Here is a 19,060-nt window from a genome sequence, read left to right as displayed (position 1 = left end):
ACAATTTATGTGGGAGATTATACATTCAGCATCCAGAGAGGAAAAAGAAAAATAGACTCTCAGAAATAAAAGTTGGATCCAGATTGGAAAGGTGTCCCTGTCCAGCTTAGAAAGAATCCTTCAGTGGATTCCAAACATGGAAGGAAAAACAGGCAGTGATGAAGATGAAAAAGTGTTCCAAATTCACAGATGAACAAAAAGACAGGTATTTAAAAGCATTTCAGTAGTCTGAGAATTAGACAGCGTAAGTACTATCATCCTACCAAACTCTAAATGTCAACAGAGCAACCGTTTCCATAAACCGTACTGAGCTGCTAGGGGATACCAAAAAATCCCTTACTGGTGTTGTGTTTTATCTGTAAAGCTTGGATGCAATGTTACTATGGTGATTTTAGTATGGTGCTTTAAAAGGGGATTATATGCTTAATTTTAACAAGGTTGAGAGCAGAGCATGTGTGAGAAATAGCATTCTAGCTGACAATTAAAATTATGGAACAGGGAAAAAAAACATGCTTCATTTGCAGCAGGGAGAAGGTTGTTTATTAAACAGTTGTAACAAGTTGGTGAGCTCGTCCAAAGCAATCCTAAAGATTCTTACATTTACATGATCTGCAGAAACTAAATATATCTGATAGGTATTGCTCGAGTTTCCACTGTCAGTTCTTCATATGGAAGGATAAACTTCCCAACATAAAAAGTGCTCTTCCTAAGATCTTGATATCAATACTTCAGATTCATAGCTCTATTTCCAAATGGGAAGAAGGTCTCTCTAGAGCCTAACAGGATAGAAGCAGCATAAATCTCACCTCTAAATGGGCAGCCAGAAGTTCAGGTTGGAAGGAAGGGGAGAGAGGAAGAGTGATCTCTTAAAAATCTCCCATCATTAGCTATGTCAGACTAACACAAATTAATCTGGTAAGATATTTGACTGAGGTGGAGTTCTGCACTCCTGCATTTGGAGAATAGCCTCTGCCTTGATCATGCAACCATAAGAGCAGAAAACTCACGGTCCACTGCCTAAATAAAGGGGCAACTAGTCCCTGGTCATTTTTGACCACTGGCAACAACATATCTAAAAACAATCAATATAGAAAGAATTAAGAGTCTGTGTCAATGAGTGCCAAAACCTTCAGCACAGGGACCAACCAGATATGCAGGCGATCTTGGTGTCCTATCATCACGTGAAGCTGTGATCTGGCAGAGGCAATAGTACACCTTCAGCTTTTGCCATCTGTTTTATAAAACATGCAGCCTTAGAAGACACACATGTACGTTATGACTTGCATCCTTTCTCAGGACTTGTTAAAGAAATACCACTGTTTAACGTCCAGGTCAGAAGAGCAAGACAACTCAAGTACCATTGAGCACGCTTCTACCACCAGGATGTTTCCACTGAACACCTGGCATTATGCTCACATAACACAATGTAGTTACAGAAATTAAATTTCCCAAGTAAACGTCTTCACAAACAGGGTATAAATTAAGGACATGGCTCTAGCAGGCCTTGAAAACCTAAGTTCTATGACTGATTACGCTACTTTGGGCTCTGAGTTGGTAGAAGGAAAAGTAGCGTTTATTCTTTAGTGACTACGCATTTCTGATCATTTGTTATCAGCATCTCTTCATCGTAATTCATACCGATCATTTTTCCACAGATTCTGAAGAGGCATCCTACACAGTATTGTTCCAACAGAAGGTATTATCCCATGTTCCTAAGTTATGTGAACAATGAACCTCTCAACATTGTGGAGAGATTCTAATCCTAAAATTGTCATGGCTAACAACAAGGCAACCTAGTTAACTGGGAACAGCACCTACATGTTTGGAAGGCCTGCAATGAAACCACTTTGGGGTTTCCCTTGTTTTGTTCAGAATGAAGGCAATATACATTACAAAAACCACCCTGAGGACTAAGAATTACAGTAACTGGAGATCTGATCCAACACACCACTTTTCAGGCACATACAGAGGGATAAAATCCCACTAGAGCGTGCTAGTCAGCTCTGCAAAACACAACTGTAAGGACCTTTTTGACATATAACTGAACACTATTTCTTCTAGAAGTGAATTCCTTTCACCTCAGAGTAGAAGTGTTTGCTGATAAGACTGAGGGGAACATTAAAGCATCGTCTGAAGTAATTTCATTATGGGGCTACCTGCTCACTACTTGAAATAAAGTTATTTTAAATGCTATAAGAAATGTGTACGTAAATACTCAGTAGTTGGTTAACAGTAAATAGGGAAAGAAAAGACCAACTGGTGCAAATTTGTCACTTGCGGAGTTCCAGAAATAGCCTCTATGAACACGTATTCAATCGGTTCTAAACTTGGAAGTAGTTAAAGATGAAGAACATTTTGCATATAAGATGCACAGTATTTTTCTCTTTAACATGGTCACCTTAAATTCATTTATATTCAGTGATATAAGACTGTTTACCTTCTTGCTGTAACTGGCAGGTCAATGTGTGTATTTTTACATGAAGAAGATAGCACACACCTCTCTCTCACCTGCCATAACCTTAACTTGGGACATACTCTACCTTCTGGAGTACTGAAAGTCCATCCTTAATTTTAAATTATTAAGCATGCTATGGGTTATAATCTCTCCTGTATATTCAAAATGGTTGGCTTACAGTCTTTTCAGTGACAGCCTGTGATATTCAGTCAAACAAGCAAATCTAGAAAGGGGAATCACTTTTCATTATGTTCTCATTTGCACCCCATATGGGTTCTTATCCTTCAAAATGTTATATTGCTGGGGAAAACCAACAACAACAAAACAAACAAAATGCCTAGGTACAATAAACCTACACATAGTCAGCATAAATATTTCTAGTAGAAATACATACATGATAAAACTATATGTAAGTACTTCCCCATTCCCTCCCCTTCAGAAAGGAAGAAGATGATCAGCAAAAAGTGATTCCAATTGTAAGAAGTATTTGTGGCTTTTAAAGGTCATCTGAGTGAACAAGCGCTGGTTAAGTGGCTCATGTTGAGTGCCCAGGATATTCAAGTTCTCTTCTTATGTACAACTCCGGTATAGGAGAGGCACTGGTAACAGCTGTCTCCAGCAGTGCCTCACCAATGTCTCCCAACCCTGAGCTCCAGGAACCACCTGGAGGGTTGAAAGAACATACAGTCTGCATGATCCATTCAAGCTTTCAGCTTCCTCCAGCCCCAGATGACCACATCGGAGGACAAAGTGTAGCAGTGGGTTTATTATTTAGGCTTCTATCTCCAAAGAAGCATAGTGAGATTCCATTTTCGTTCACAGAAACTAGCGAACAGTATTTCAGTATAACTAAGAAATGCCAGCCGGCCTATGGGTGGGGGGGAAAAAAACAACCAACCAAAAAAAAAAATTGAACAATGGCTCAAACAAGAATTGATATTAGAAATGGGTGTTGATTTAGAAAGAAAATAAATTTCTGATGTAAATACCACAGATTTCACTGAAATGAGAAAAAGATTTCTAGCAGTTTAATCACAGTGAAGGCCAATTTCATCAATCGGAAGCACTCGATGCGCTCGCTGACCTGGGACAAGCAAGGCTACCCAATTAAATGGGGCTCCTGGGTGGCATCAGCAGTGGTGCATCCTTTCAAAATTTCAGTGCGTGTTCTTTTAATGAAACCATCAAAAATAATTCACAGTAAAAGCAAAAGTAAAAAACTAAAAAAATGTTCTGGAGTTTCCTAAATTGGAAGAATTAAATATTCTCAGGTCCTGTCAAACCCACTGTATCTTACTTTACAATTTTCCCCCCAGAAAGTCAGAGGGCACATTAAGTAGCCACCAGGTAAAGTACCAGCATTCCAACAAGACTGAGAGGCCTTTAAATGTAAAGCACTTAGTTCATTATTCTGCCCAAATTTTGACAATTAATAAAATACATATGCACACAAAGCTTTGATATTAATATGCAATTGACAATTACTACGCAAGTATTTTCACATCCAAGTATTACGTAGAAGTAAAACAAAATGCACGGCTGCCACCAAACAGCCCAAACTTTAAAAACTTTTTTTTTTTGATGGTGCCCATAAAAACCCCAGGAAAAAGTGATTCTAAGACTATAATTTGCACTTGGGTGCTTTAAATCACAGTCAAGCAGACAGAACATTAAGAATGGTATGGTTTTTATTTTCTACAGTGGTTTTATTGACAAGCTTATTTTCTTGTAAAGTTTGAAAAGCTAACACTACCTGTCCACATAGAAGGGGAAACAAAACTTGGTCAAAGTCTGTAGAACTTCCTGTGGAGAGAAAAAGAGATAATTTATACATCTATTGGGACCAATAAATCTAATATTAACCACATCACACAATTTCACAACTTTGCCCTGAAGAAATAAGAGACAGATGAAGAAATATGGGCTTTATCAATTACATGGAAGGAGTACCAGGCAGTCAATCATGTGAAATAATAAACATGATCAAACTTCATTAAAAATGAAAAATTAATCAAGATTCACACATGGGCAGGCAGCAGGAGCCATCCAGTAATTCTCCAAAGAGTAGGAGGAGGTTGGGTTGTTGAGTGTTAACACCTCTCTAGGGACAATCTCTACCCTGACCATATGGATCATAGTGAATAACACCAAACCACATGGGTTTGGCCTGGCAGGACCACTTCTGCTGGCACAGCTTTTGACTGTTACCTAGGAACAGAGGTCTGGGGGATTAGAGAATACTTCCTAACATCAGCAAGATAAATAACAAAAGATAAAGCCAATAGGTCTCATAACAGGAATGGTTAATGTTGCCTGCCGCTGTCAGAAAGAAAATCTGAGTGTTAAAAGACTGATTAAAATAATATGTATTAAAATACAAATTGTTTAACCTACAAACCATTTTCTAAATGTTGCAAGACAGCACCAGACAAATTTTTAAGCATAGCCTTTGCACAATCTCAAATAAAAAGCATGAATATGAAAACTGAAAACATGATCAGCAGAGAAATTAATCAACTTTACAACTTTAAACAAATACAGTCATTAAAGAGGCAAAACCAGACACATTTTAGCCCAAAACAGTTGTGTTCATAGATGAAAGTTATCCATTTACATTATATTGTTCTGTAACATTCAAAATTTGAATTCTATAATCCACAACCCCCCATAAAGGTCTATCCAGTTTGCAGGTCTTTACTACCAGCCAATTCATTCTCCTTCATACTTAAATACTTCAGGACCTGACATGGACACTATATTTCTGCTTTCAGCTGAAACAAGATAGCCCTGACTAAATGACAAACCCTCTGATAAATACAACACTTCTCTGACCAATAGTAATAAATTATCATCAATAACTAAATTGATGCTTCCCGCTTCATTTATTTCTAAAACCAAAGCCATCATTCAACAAATAAACTACATCAATCTAATAACCTATTCAATGAAGCAGAAAACATATTGACTCCTTCGCAAGAACATGCTCCTCCTACATAATTCAAATAAGCACACCCCGTTCTTAGCAATGGTTTCAGGCTCAACTGCTCAGACTCTTCTTTGGAGGTTTCTTGACAACTAAAATGTGGCAAGTTCTTAAGATTTCAGGCAGAAACAGATATGGAAACTTTGACTTCTTGACAGTTTATTGATAGATTATTTAACAACCTCCTGTTTTTAAAGAACAAGAAAGGAGCTACTGAAGAATGCCATGTAAAGCAAAGAAGTATCCTTCCAATTTCAGGAGGAAACTTGCAAAGGACCTATACAGGCTTCAGAGGAAACTCCGCAGAAATATGTATTTTGATACAAAATAATGCCTTGATAGTAGAGGCCTCATTAATAGGATTGGGTCCACCCTCATGCAGAATCTCACTGAATTCCACAGGGATTAACCACGTGCTGATTGACTCTGATTGCTTGCGTACAAAAAACTATATCTTGACAAATTTTTACTATTACACAGTTGTCTTTTACCCACAATTGAAATCTCAATGTGTAAAATGTTTAAAAACCAACACACACACACAGAAAACACCACAACAGAATTTTAAGAGAATCAAAATTATAATCGCAGGAGAGTAAAGTGCCTATGCTTTTATTGGCCTTATCAATACAACTTGCCCTAAAAATAATGACTGCACATCTATTTTAGAAACAAAATCATGTCGCTGCTACAAATACTTCTGAAATAAAACAGTTAATTAAAAGTTAACAAGTCCTCAGTCACCTCAAAATGGCAGAATACATTCTCTCCATTATTTTGATTATTTAAATAATTACTCTAACTGCAAGTGAAACGTTCACATAATCAACCACTTTAGCATCTCATCAGCACTGCGTTACTGTAGGACAATAGTGCATTATCCGAACTTACTTTGCACTTCTTTCTTGGTATTTATGGCTTCCTAAACACAGAAAATTGAATTTTCGCTTAAAGAGGCAATATATTGAACCTGTACCACTACATATTGCCTTGTCTTTTAAAAAAAGATTTTATAGTGATATTCTTTTGTGCCTTTTATAATGTTATTGGACATAATTTGCTGCTTATTGTACACCAATAGTTATCTGCCTTGATTTACAACTAAAAAAATTGAGACTAGTACAGGTTAACCACAGACGCATTTTTAGATTTTAACTATTTTAAGGGGGGGGAAAAAAAAAAGTCACATACAGAATTAGCTCTTAATTAGCAAAAATGTTGATCTTTTGCATGTAAGAAATACAATTACTGGAGAACTATTCATTTTTTTGCTCAAGTTGCAAGCTCGTTACTATAAATGTAATGCTTTTTTTCTTTTTCTTTTTCTTTAAATACTGCTCAGTTTGAAAGATTAGCAATGCCTACATAATACACAACTTCCTATAAGACCTCCTTAGGTGGGTGGGTAACTTACACCCCAGAAAAATCATAATTTCTTTATGATTTCAGATCAAAACCGTAGCAACACAAAACCTAGAATCCCTCCATGTCAGCATCTTAAAATCCTTTTTATATTTTACCTGACATGAAACAGAGAGGTAGTATCAATAGCCTGTTTTCTTATTTTATTCCCCTATGCAGATTTTCTTAAATAAAAACCTACCTAAATGCCTCTAAAGCAAAACACCCTAAAAAGAAGAAGAAAAAATAAAAACCCAAGCCAAACAATCCAGGACACACAGCTGATAAGTGTAAATTACCCAGTAGCTGAAACCAGCGTCTCTAGGGTATCGCATGCCAGTTTTCTGGATCAATCCCCAAGTTTATATTTTCACAAATCTTTTTACATGCAGTTTGATTTTTAACATTTTAATGAGCAAAAAGTGCATCTATAGCAGCCAGTCACCACAGTTAAAGTGCAGGGCATGAACTGTGTCCCTTGAGGGACTGAGCCCAGCCGAGTCACCAGTGGCTTTAGGACATACACCACCTGGTTCCTTGTCCCAAGGTTCCAACTCTTTTCATAATCAAAACACTGCTGACATTATAAACCCCACATGGGTTTTCTAAAATCCTTCCCAATCAATAAAGCCAGTACATAACTTATCGGAGACAACACAGAGCTCATTGATTAAGTTTGGTTTCAGTAGCAAAGTTTTCAAAATAAATGAAGCAGGAATACAGTGTTCAGGCCTTTTGTGTCACGTCGCAATTTATGAAGGTGAGGCAGTCTCTAAAAGGATTTCCTCCCCACGCACACGAGAGAGATGTGAAAAGCATCTGGAAAGCAAGGTTGTTAAATACACACAATACACGCTTGATACACGCTTGGCTGATGTCCCGGATTGAGATGAAATAGTAAAGAAAGCTCAACGTTGCTGAAAAATTTTGCATATTCACTTGTGAATTTAATATGCAAGCTGTATCTTAACTCAAGCCATTTTTATTTTTAAACCTTTCACCGTATGCTCCCTCTACCAAGTCAATGGAACAACTTCAGAGCCTCTTAAACATACAGGATCGCTTTATTTCTCTTGTTCAAGTGACCATCAGTACCAAATATCCCATGCTGCAGCTACAATTAAATAGAACTGCACTGATAAAATGATACGCAAACTGATGGTCTAATGCGAGAACAGCAGACTGCTGCAAACTATCTACTCTCAGAGAGACACGGGATGCAACAGACACGCAAATTGGAACAAGAAGTCTAAGTACAAGCTGGAGAGAAAAAGAAATTAAAATACAAAGATCTGGGAAAAATGATGAATGATTTAAGGCAAGATCCTCAAATATTACTGTGAGTCAGAGAAGGGAAACAATACACCACAAAACCCAACAGGTTGGGGACTTGTATCTGGAACCCTATTGGGAAACCTGAGGGAAAACAAGACGAAGTTGGAAAGACTACCCAGAGTACAGACAGGACCTTTAGCTGTGGATCATGGCAAAAAACACAACCAAACAAAAAAACAACCCCAAATGCCACAACCATATCTCAGGAAGTACAGAGACTTTTACAGAAGGACAATTCAAATATTACAAGAGAATGGAGCACTGCAAATAAGCCGAGTCTTCCATGGAGAGAAGAGATGACTCAGTGAAGAAAAAGATGAATACTGTTTTATTTCCTTGACCTTAAACCAGAGGTGAAGTACAGGTGAGGCTGCTGTAAGTGAAACGCTAAACAGAGAGGGTGGAAATACAAGTAGTTTTCATTTTATCCAGCCTGAAATACCATCTGAATCCATGAAACAAACATGAAATCCATCCTCTTTGCATGGAAGGACACCAAGAGAGGTTCAAGAACACATCAGCAGACTAATGGAGGAAGGAGGACATACTGGAGAGCAAGGAGGGTTAAGAAGAGAACAGTGACAGCCACCCTTACAGGACCAGGAGAAGTAAGAACAGATAACAGGATCCCAACCTGACCAGCAAGCAAGTATAGATGGCTTTATTTCTGCTCAGAAACAACATCAAATGTAAACATAGCAGAAGTGTTAAAATAGCATAAAAGAGTGCTAAGAAATTAACAAAATATCATCCAATTATTTCAAAAGTCGGGTTGTACATTAATCTACCCAACTGTAAACTGCTCTTAAATATAACAGCAGATATATTAATCTATTTCAAGCTAACAAGTCATCCACTGCAATGGAACAACAGGTTTAAGGATTCTAACAGTAGCCGGCACACCCAAATAATCAACTGAAACCTGACAACAACTCTGTTTAAAACCCTTTGGGTTTTAAAGAAAGAAAACATACAGAACAAGCTAGAACACCAGGCACTCTGTTACCTAGGCAGAGCTGGTCAGAGATTCATATACATTTTCCCAGGAAAGGGAACATCTCTGTGCACAATAATGAACACCTCAGTAACCAGTTTTGCCGACTACTTCAAATGTTTTACAAAGCAGTTACTTACAATGCATGGGAAGAAGCAGACATGTTTCAAAATTTTATTTAAAGAATGTAAATGTAATAAAGCGATGCCAGCACAAAAAATTCAGCCACTAACTCAAACACAGCTACGAGTAACAAACAGGGATCAGCACATCTTGTGCCTTGAAAATTTAAACTTTAATTTGTATTTATTATGTCACCTTATATATATTATCTTACATCAAATTTTCCTAAAGTTATTATTACAGATTATTCTCATTAATTAACAAATGCCATGCAATTATGTAGTTAAAAATCAGGAGAAGCACTCAAATTCAAGCAGCTTATAAAAACTAACTCTCAAATTGAAAAGTATCCTGTACGCAGAGGCCAGTGTCACACAGCCACAACAAAAAAGCTGATATTCTGCAAGATGACAAAGCTGAGAAAGCAAAGAACAATAACTTAAAGGCAGGATTTCTCTGGATTTTAAAGATTTTTCTGATTTTTAAAAAACTGATACAATCCTTTTTAAAAAAATACTGCTCGCTTAAAGCATTTTTCAAATTTCATCTTACATTGATTTTCATCATAAAATCTTTTTACATCTTATAGCAGCGCTGAACGTTACTGGTTTTTATAATGGTCAAAATATTTTAAGAATTACTTTTAATGAATTCTTTAAAAGAATGTCCTACCCCCAAAAACCAGGAGCATATTTTGCTTAGTAGAATTAATTTAAATCACCTTTATTTAGTTTTATCTCTTACTTTTAAAAATTCTACTAGTATTCCAATACAACTTTATAGCACTAGTTTGTATATTTGCTTAGTGCTCTAAAAATCCATCAGCTTCTTTTGAGCAATTATAAAGCTTGAATTAGGGGAGGGGTTTTCTCCTACAAAAGTCACTTCTTCCTGTGTGAGGGGCAGAAGGGGAACGGTACCCAGTATGAGATAATATTGTTTCTCTGAAGGTAACCAATTCTTCTCAGGAAATGCTATTTTTTAAAAACAAACAAAACTGCAACACACATATACACAATCCTGGTAACAGGAAGAGCATGAGATAAATAACATTTCCTAAGCATATTGAGGGCTGCTATCATTTAAATATTTTAAACGTACAAAATATGTGCACAGATGGGCAACTTTTCTACTTGCATTACTAAAAACATATTTCAAGATAAAGCTCAAAATCCCTGAATTTTTTAAACCTAATTGTGACTCTGTTTCTTAGAATTCACACCCCAAGGCCAAAGCTTTCCTGCCACCAGTCCTTCAAATCTGATTTGGACATTACACGGGAGGAGGCTCCAAGCCTCCCTGAGGTCTCACTCCTTTTACAACATACGCAAAAACAGTAGATAATGGGCCTATGCTGAATTCACCGCTCTGCACAGCTCCTCCTGGGACACAGGCCTAGCAGATGTGATAAAAACTGTGTCAGAGAAGTAGCTCTAGTTTTTGCCTTAATGACAACTTCAACCTCTCAACTAATAGAACAAAAGAACAGAAGCAGCTATTACTTTTTTCCCAGTACAAGAAATCTGGAAGTAAAGCTGAACTCAATATTCAAGCAGTTTTTCAAAGACATCTCCTCAGTAAGTGTCTTTAAAACCCCTCCAATAAAATTAAGATTTGGTTTTATTCTAAGACAAATAGATTTTAACTAACATGCTAGGGGAAAAAAAAGAAACCTACAGCTACTTTGGTAAGAATAATTGTTCCAGTCCTAAATCACAAAGATGTGAAAAATTATACAAACAAGCATGAAAAAAAGACATCAGTTCCAATTATGTGCATAAACAGTGATCTATTGGTAAAGATAAGAAGCGCCAATATCAGAAAGCTAGAATACTAATTGGATTAAATATATTTTAAACATTTAGTGACTAAAAACGAGGAATATTTTCACTTCCACATTTAGGAAAAATTAGGTGAGAACTGTGAAAAGATAATCACATACTTCTCACACCACAAGTCAATCGCACAGGTATATTGCGTCAAAAGCAAAGTTTTAAATATACACTTTGGTTAATATTTGTTAAATATTATAATCCTGTCTCAAGATGACCAGCCCTTTCAGACGTCGTCTCAAATGCTCTATTCAGCTACAACTGCATACCCACTTAATCAGCAATCATTGTTCTCCGAGGCAGGACTTTGTTGTCAAGACATGCACTGAAACCTTTAAAAAATTTCAGAACTGGCATAAGAAAAAAGTGATCTTTGTCAAACAAGGACAAATTTATGCAAATCTTTTATAAACATTCACAAACATTTATTTAGCTTTTGAAATGTTGGCCTCATTTGAGAGCATGAAAATGAGGGGGAAGTAGGAAGATGCAAAGGACAGCTTAGAGGCCGGCACACTACATAAATATTCAGAAGGAAGATTATAGGATTCATGTTAGGCTGTCTTAGGTTTCTCCAAAGTCCACATAGAATACCAAAGAACAAAACTAACGAGAAGTAGAGCAGATGTTAGACAATGCAGCAGCCCTCTTTTCCACACACACTTGGCTATACTTCGATGCTTTCATTTTTTCTTTCAATATGGTTAGGTCATTCAAGGATTCTCCTATAGACTCTGTATTGTGGCTACAGAGCTATAAGCTGGACCTCTGTCAGCTTTCCAAAAGTTTCCAATGAAAAGGCATTATGCAAATTCTACCTCTCTTACTCTCTTTCAGAAAAAAAAGCCTCCAGTATGCAGTCATTGGAGTATTGGAAGTCCCAGCCTTCATTTCTGTATGGTTGTGTTTGCCTTAGGGCCATGCTGCTTGTTTTGACAGTGGATCCCCCTAGATAGTTGGGATTAGTCGAGCTTGTTTAGATAAACTTGAAATCAAGGCCTTCTCTAGGTAGACAGCTAGATGTAGCTACTGAGTTTCCAGCTGCCTTCTTCTTTCATCCCAAAACAACTGCAGATTCACAGTAGAGATCACAGCCACAGGCTATGTCACATACATAAGTACAAAATTAAAGGCTGCTAAAAGAAGCCTTTGTAAGTCTTAGTGCTAAAATAAGGAATCTGTACCGCATAGTTTAAACAAATTATTCAAGAAGCACCAATAAAGGTCTGCAACGGAGAGTTAACAAGACACATTCACAAAAGAAATACCCTGTTTACATAAATGGGCAAGATCATGCTTTGTTAATCACTTCTGCACCGTCCACTGTCCAAGCCTTTTAAAAACATATGCAAGTAAATAATCTAAAACATTTTCTGCTAGAATATCTGAAAGTGAGCTCTGTTTATCAAATACAAACTTTATGATCATAGGAGACTATTATGATGGAACCATTCCAATTAGATTCTCAGTCACATTCACAATAAAATTGGGCCAGATTTGATCTTTACTATAATGAGACAACGCAAACCATAGGAATTCATTCACTCAAATACAATACGCTAAACGAGAAGGGCCAGACCTAAATTAAAACCTAAAATCAAATCCTGACCATGTAATTATGTTACAAATCTGCATTGTGGTTCAGCCCCAACAATTGTTCAGGGGGTAGGGGAAAACCAAAAACAAAAAACACCCAACCAAATGCAAACCAGTTGTGGCTTTCAAAGATGGTGATCTCTCCCAGCTGGGTGCAAATTTTCATATACACTTCTGCAGCATCCAGGCACAACAGACAGGAAACTAAAGGAAAAATTAATTGCCAGGATATTATGAACAAACAACCAGCAAAAAAACCCAAAAGAAAGAAACTAACAAAAAGCTTACATCAATGAATAGTAATTATCGGTAAAAGTCAACTCCTGTCCTTTGCTTAGGAAAAAGGACATGAAGAAATTTGCAATGTTGAAAATAGTTAAATAAAGACAACAGCAGTTTTATGGTTAAGAAGCAAAGGTAAGAATTCGCCACCGACAACTTCTCTGCCTTTGTGTGAAGGAGGGCTTCGGTATTGCTCTTCTGCCATTTCCATATTACAGAAATTCTACTATCTATCACTGTAAAATTAAGTCATCTCACTGACATGATCTTTTATAGAAATTCAGAGCATTAAAAAGTGTGAAAGAATAACATTACACTCCAATTTCTTCCTGCACTGGTTACCAAAGAGAATATTAAAGCATATACTGAATTCAGTTAGTCGTTCCATATCATAAATTCTCCATTAGAGACACCCTTAGCAGGAAATAAGCTACAGACTGTGAATCCTAACCAACAAGTGAGCAAAGTACATGATTCCTGAAAAGTAATGAGAAAATCAGTTTCATCATGCTATTGTGCTTAAAAGAAAACAGAAGAACACTTTTAGAATCGTTACCTACAAATTAAATATGACTGCTAAGAAACATGCCATGGATATACCTATCACAGTGTTATCACATTCCAGAGACTGATGAAATGCATAGATTTGCCATCTCACCAGTCTTCTAATGGCTATGACCAAGATCCTCCTTACTGCTGGAGAGAACAACAAGCAGCTGTGGAAGAGCTTTAAGGCAGTCACTAATGACGTTCCTTAACAACTCTGTTACACAGGTATTATCTACTTTTTGCAGCGGAGGAAGCACAACAAAACTAAGCAACTATCCCAAAGAGGGCAACAGCTGACCAGTTTTTACAATTCAGGAGTATCTGTTTCTCAGACTTGCATTCACATCGTACCTATCCGAAAACTCTCTAGGGGAGAAGGAAGGAGAAAATGATGATATACGATGAGGACACTAGAGCCCCCAGGAAAAGAATTTTTTTAACATTAAACTTTGCAGAGATGAGAGGGAGTTAGATAACTGAAGGTTGTAAGAGGAGACAGATTTTCAAATTTATCGGTATTTTCACAACTTTTAGATCTCCAATTACCAGAATATGCTAGACAGAATAGTAATCAAAACCCTGAAAGCTATAAAAACATTCACTAGCCATGGAAAGTGATTTTTACTTGAAGAAAAGACAGATGCTATGTACAAAGATGACTGAACTTAGAAACGTTCCCAAGTTTTCCAAGTACAAAGCTAAGAACTTTGGACTCCCTGGGTTAACACAGAATCATTTCCAGCTTTTCTCTGTAATATGGTACCAGCTCTATTCTGCTGCCCAGGCACGTGTGACGATTTTTGGGTGCGTAAACATCAATTAATCTCATCTATCAATCACCAACAAATCCTTTCTTTCAGGCTACTTTTCAGTCACTACTTTAAAAAATAAATTTTAAAAAGAACAAAGAATAATGCATACAAAACGATTTGGGAATTTCAGTCAAGGCACCGTGCAATCTAAACACTTTGCGCTATACATTTATCAAATTATTCAAAAGTTACCCTAAAACCAATAGCAAATATGCCAACATAGGCCTCATGATGATGGCTATGAGAAAATGGAGTACCAGGAAATTAAAACGTATAAAAATCTCAAAATTCCAGTTATATACACTCTTATAGACTAGTTTTCTTTCACAGCTAAGGTAGTAAAGTATTAAAAATATAAATACCTTCCAGAACATGCACTCTACTACTCTGCTATGCTGTAGTAACTTGGAGTTCAGCACATCTGCCATTTGGTGCTCAGCGTTCACTGGCACTCCTACTCTTCTCCGTGCTGGGCATTCCAGCAGGCAACTCCACCCTTACAGGCTAAGCTACAGAGTGCACAGGGGTTTGATAACCATGCAGACGGCTACAGCTGCACACTTGTTATTACTGGAGTAACAAACCACCATCTGACTTCACTGAGATACAACATTTTAGTATAAAATTCCTGCTTCTGAAAAGAATGGACAGATTATGTGATCCTCGGGGGCGTGAGGTGTGGAGCAAATAAAAGGTCACATCTACTTTAAAGTAGGTATCACACACAGCAAGACTCTAATTAGGAGAGCCAAAAAAGGTTTTTTTTCCAACCACACCACCTCAAACCCAAATTCCAGGAAGTCCCTTTGCTGTCAGGAGTAAATCATGGAAATCTCCTGCCACCTTAGAAATCGACCCAGGAGGACAGCAATCTTCTAGCATTCCCTCTCATAGCCTCTACATGCACCAGCACCTGGCTACCAGGACTCAAGATGATCTGTTTAAATAACTTGCTTTTCGTCTTTACAGCACCTTCAGTGAAGCTTTAGCCTCTTTATCACTTATTTTGTAATGCATTTATACAGTATGGGCAGACAAGTTGCAAGAGCAGGAATCCAAAGAACTGTATCCTCCTCCACATGCTCAGGAAACTTTGAAGTATTAATGACTACTTTAGGAGCTACCAAACGTTCTTACTTTGTTAAAACAGTACGGCTACACTGAAGAAGCAACAGAAAATATATTAAGGGGAAAAAAAGCTGCAAGACATTATTATCAATGCTCATTTAACAGTATGGTCTCAAAAATAGTCTGTCATCAGCAATTCAGATCTTTAAGCTAGATAACTAAGTCACCCCACTAAACTCTTGATTTAAAGGTGATCTCTAATCTATTGGGATGTTGTTTAACTACTTTATGACTGTTAATATAAAGACATGGGATATGTAAGATTGATTCATGACTCTATCCTTGACAACACTGCTTACCTGCTGATACTCATTTTAAATCACATTGCAAAATAAGTTCTGCTGTTTGCAAAGGATAGGACTCCCCAGTACCCCTGTAGTTGCAAACGTCACCATAACCAGCCACAGCAAGGAGGACCGTTACATGCACTGAGGTGCGCTGACAACAATTTTAATATGCCTACATCCACCATCTTGTTTGGCACTTGAATTTTATTTTATTTTTAAACAAAACAAAGATACTTTCTAGGTACTACAAGTTTTTAAACAATATTTTTGGAAGTGCTTAGAAATTGATCTATAGCACCAGTACAGAGCTGAATGGTTCAGGAGACTTAAACGAGAACTTTCTAAACTATTTTGATAATGACTGGCTTAACAAACCAAAGTAGAATATTACTGCAAAAGCATCTCCCACTTTAAAGAAACCTATCTTTACCTGAAGTGAATATTTTATAGTTTTATCAATAAATTTAAACATAAGTGATAATGATTACTCACTTTAGGCCTGATCTCACAACCTTTACTCACACGAATAGTCCCTCAGGATTTTAATATGACTACCTCAACGAATAAGAGTTGGCAGGACAGGTTTTAAATTATTCATATATTCACAGATTTTTAAGGCTAGAAGGGACCATTATGATCATCTAGTCTGACCTCTTGTATAACAAAGGCCATATGATTGTATCCAGTCATATTTGCACTCAGCTGAATAATCTGTGGTGAAATCCAATTGTGTTTATTGAACTTCCGATATTGATTCAAATTTTTCATGAAAGAGAACGTAAATTGTTTAGAAAGTGGCTTGAGCTATACTTCCCCACACTTGAGCCCAATTATGCCTCTATTTCCGCTCCAAGTTTTCCTACGCCCTGGACACTGGCCTTTGCCAGGGCTTTCACACCCCGGCTCTGGAATCCAGCGCTATCTCAGGTATGCTCAGGCCAAAAATCAAGTCACCTCCTGGGCTCCTTCACAAGATTAACTGGCAGTTAATTACTATTTGTTTTCTGCACTTTTGCCACTCCTGCCCTGCTCTGGGATTTCTGAAATACAGGGATCATAACTGTAAAAACATTTGACTAATGTTACCAATGATGCAACAAACAGGGAAAACAGCATCTCCATCCCAGCTCTTTCACAGACAGGAACAAATGGAGCAGCTGCTTGAGTTACCAGCTTAAAGGTTAAAGAAAAAAAAAGAAAAAAAGACATAGTTTTGAGTACTTTGTCACTCAGCACATCTTAGACTTCAGGACTAACTTTTTTTCAGGGATACTTACAAAGACTGACTTACTGTTTTGCTCTGCACAAATCCACTGCAATGATTTTTTGCAGCCAATCACCAAGTAGTAGTAAAATAAACACAAAGTAATAAAGAAACGTAGAATGCTACAACACTATGAAATTCTGTGCAGATCTGATGGATTACTCAAACAGCTATTCTCTTAGGCTGTTAAATATACACTCTGAATTCTCTCGTCACAGAAACACTTAACTACCATAATCCTTAGATTTACTAACTTCAATTCTAAAATGGAACTTGGATGAACAGATTATGTCAAAGGTTCTATTAAGATGCAAATCATCATTGCCACGTACTTCTCAAGGTTTGCAATTCTCTGGAACAAATGCCTTGCAATGCACTTAGAACACGGATAGTACCTGCTACTATGTACACAAAGACATTAGATTTGAAAGGTTCTGCATTTTTAATACGAATTAAATGATACTAGAGAAGCACATAAAAGGCACAAATAGAAATACATAAGAAAAACTGACCTCTCACCTACTTGGTCTAAAGAAAAGGTAATGAAAAACAACTTGTAACACACAACAACGGCGATAGAATAAGACAGAGCAAAGGAAGAATATGTATTTTCTTTACTTTCCTATATTAAAGGATACGCATCAGGTCTAGAAAATACTCAGTTCTATAGTCAAAGCCCATAGTTCAGTCCCATCCACTATCTCTCAGGACTTGAACCAAAGAGCCCAGCTTTGTCCTCATGGGGTGAGTAGTCTCCAGAACGCTTCAGTGAAACAGCAGCTGCATTATCTGCACATAAGGCACAAGGTGATCTCCTTACGCGTTACACAGGCTGCTTGCCTACCCCATACAAAGGTTTCCATTCATGCTGCTATTTTACCGCTACCTAGTCAATAGGGGTCACTGTACAAGGAAAACGTTTATAACTATCTACATTAAGTTTTATTAGGCTTTCATGTAAAAAGACTCCCTGTATGAATGCAGTATGATAGCTCCATACAAGCTGAGAGTATCAAATGCTTCAGAAGTATCAAATACTTCATATATTTACTATTTACACTTCCTTGGTTTTAATACAAAGTAGCTTTCTGAACACTAGAACCACTTTTCTAAATTTTCTAAATGACTAATTACTCAGCCTTCCCAATCCAACTTCTTCATCTACTTTTGAAAGGACAGCTATAATTTTAAATTACTCTGAAGACAGGTTTTATCCTACGGTGTATGCAACCTGCAAAGGCAAAAATTTATGCTAAGAATACCATGCGCAAATCAGAAATATCAAATTGGATTATAATCATCCCTGTTCAAGCAACTAAGTCCTCTTAGCGCACACAGATTTTGCCAGATAGTGGGGTTTATGCTCCATTTATGGCCAGCACTGTGTAAATACTCTCCAATCACACAACTCTTACAATGACACAAAGAAAGGGTGCTTTTTGTTTTTTCCCTGTGTGCAATATTTCTACAATGCTCATAGACTTTGTACAAGAAAGACCATTAGTTTCTATATAAAGACTGCCATAAAAGTTTTACAGTTTCTATAAATGTATAAAGATTGTTGGTTTCATTATAAACTCTGTTTCAATGCCAGTGGAAAGAAAAATTACCAGCAGAATAGAAGCAGCAATCTGCATAAGTACCAGCTTGCAAGCACACATACCTCAGCCATTCTTGTAGTAATTAACTGATACATACAATAGTTCATCAAGTTATAGACAAGTCATCAGACCCACTTGAAGAGGCTCACAAATGGGAACTATCACCACATAATCTTTCCCTTCCCTTCCACATGAGCTATGAAGATGAAAACACTAAGGAACCAAACGATGCACCACTCAAAAAAGTCATTTTAAAAATATAGTGCATTTTACAAAATTGTGTAATTCCTCCTACACCTTCCATTGATTGTTTGACTATTTTCTATTTTTATATATTTGCACATCAACTATTTGCTGAAACATTCTTTCTAATAGAAGTTCATATCTTTGCAACAGACTTCCTTGTATTTAAATTAGT

At 37.0% G+C, this 19,060-nt stretch overlaps 1 protein-coding gene across 5 annotated transcripts in view; it reads right to left on the bottom strand.

Moving 5' to 3' along the window:
- Positions 1 to 19,060, bottom strand: part of DENND1A (DENN domain containing 1A) — a 215,555-nt gene that overhangs the window by 156,438 nt on the left and 40,057 nt on the right. For all 5 annotated transcript variants that reach the window (XM_064468569.1, XM_064468570.1, XM_064468566.1 and 2 more), the window contains exon 4: positions 4,209 to 4,258. In XM_064468569.1, coding sequence (XP_064324639.1) covers positions 4,209 to 4,258 — 50 coding nt within the window. The remainder of the gene's footprint in view (positions 1 to 4,208; positions 4,259 to 19,060) is intronic.

The sequence above is a fragment of the Phalacrocorax carbo genome, chromosome 18, assembly GCF_963921805.1.
Source record: "Phalacrocorax carbo chromosome 18, bPhaCar2.1, whole genome shotgun sequence".
NCBI classification, from domain to species: Eukaryota; Metazoa; Chordata; class Aves; order Suliformes; family Phalacrocoracidae; genus Phalacrocorax; species Phalacrocorax carbo.
This window is presented reverse-complemented; position numbering and strand designations above follow the sequence as displayed.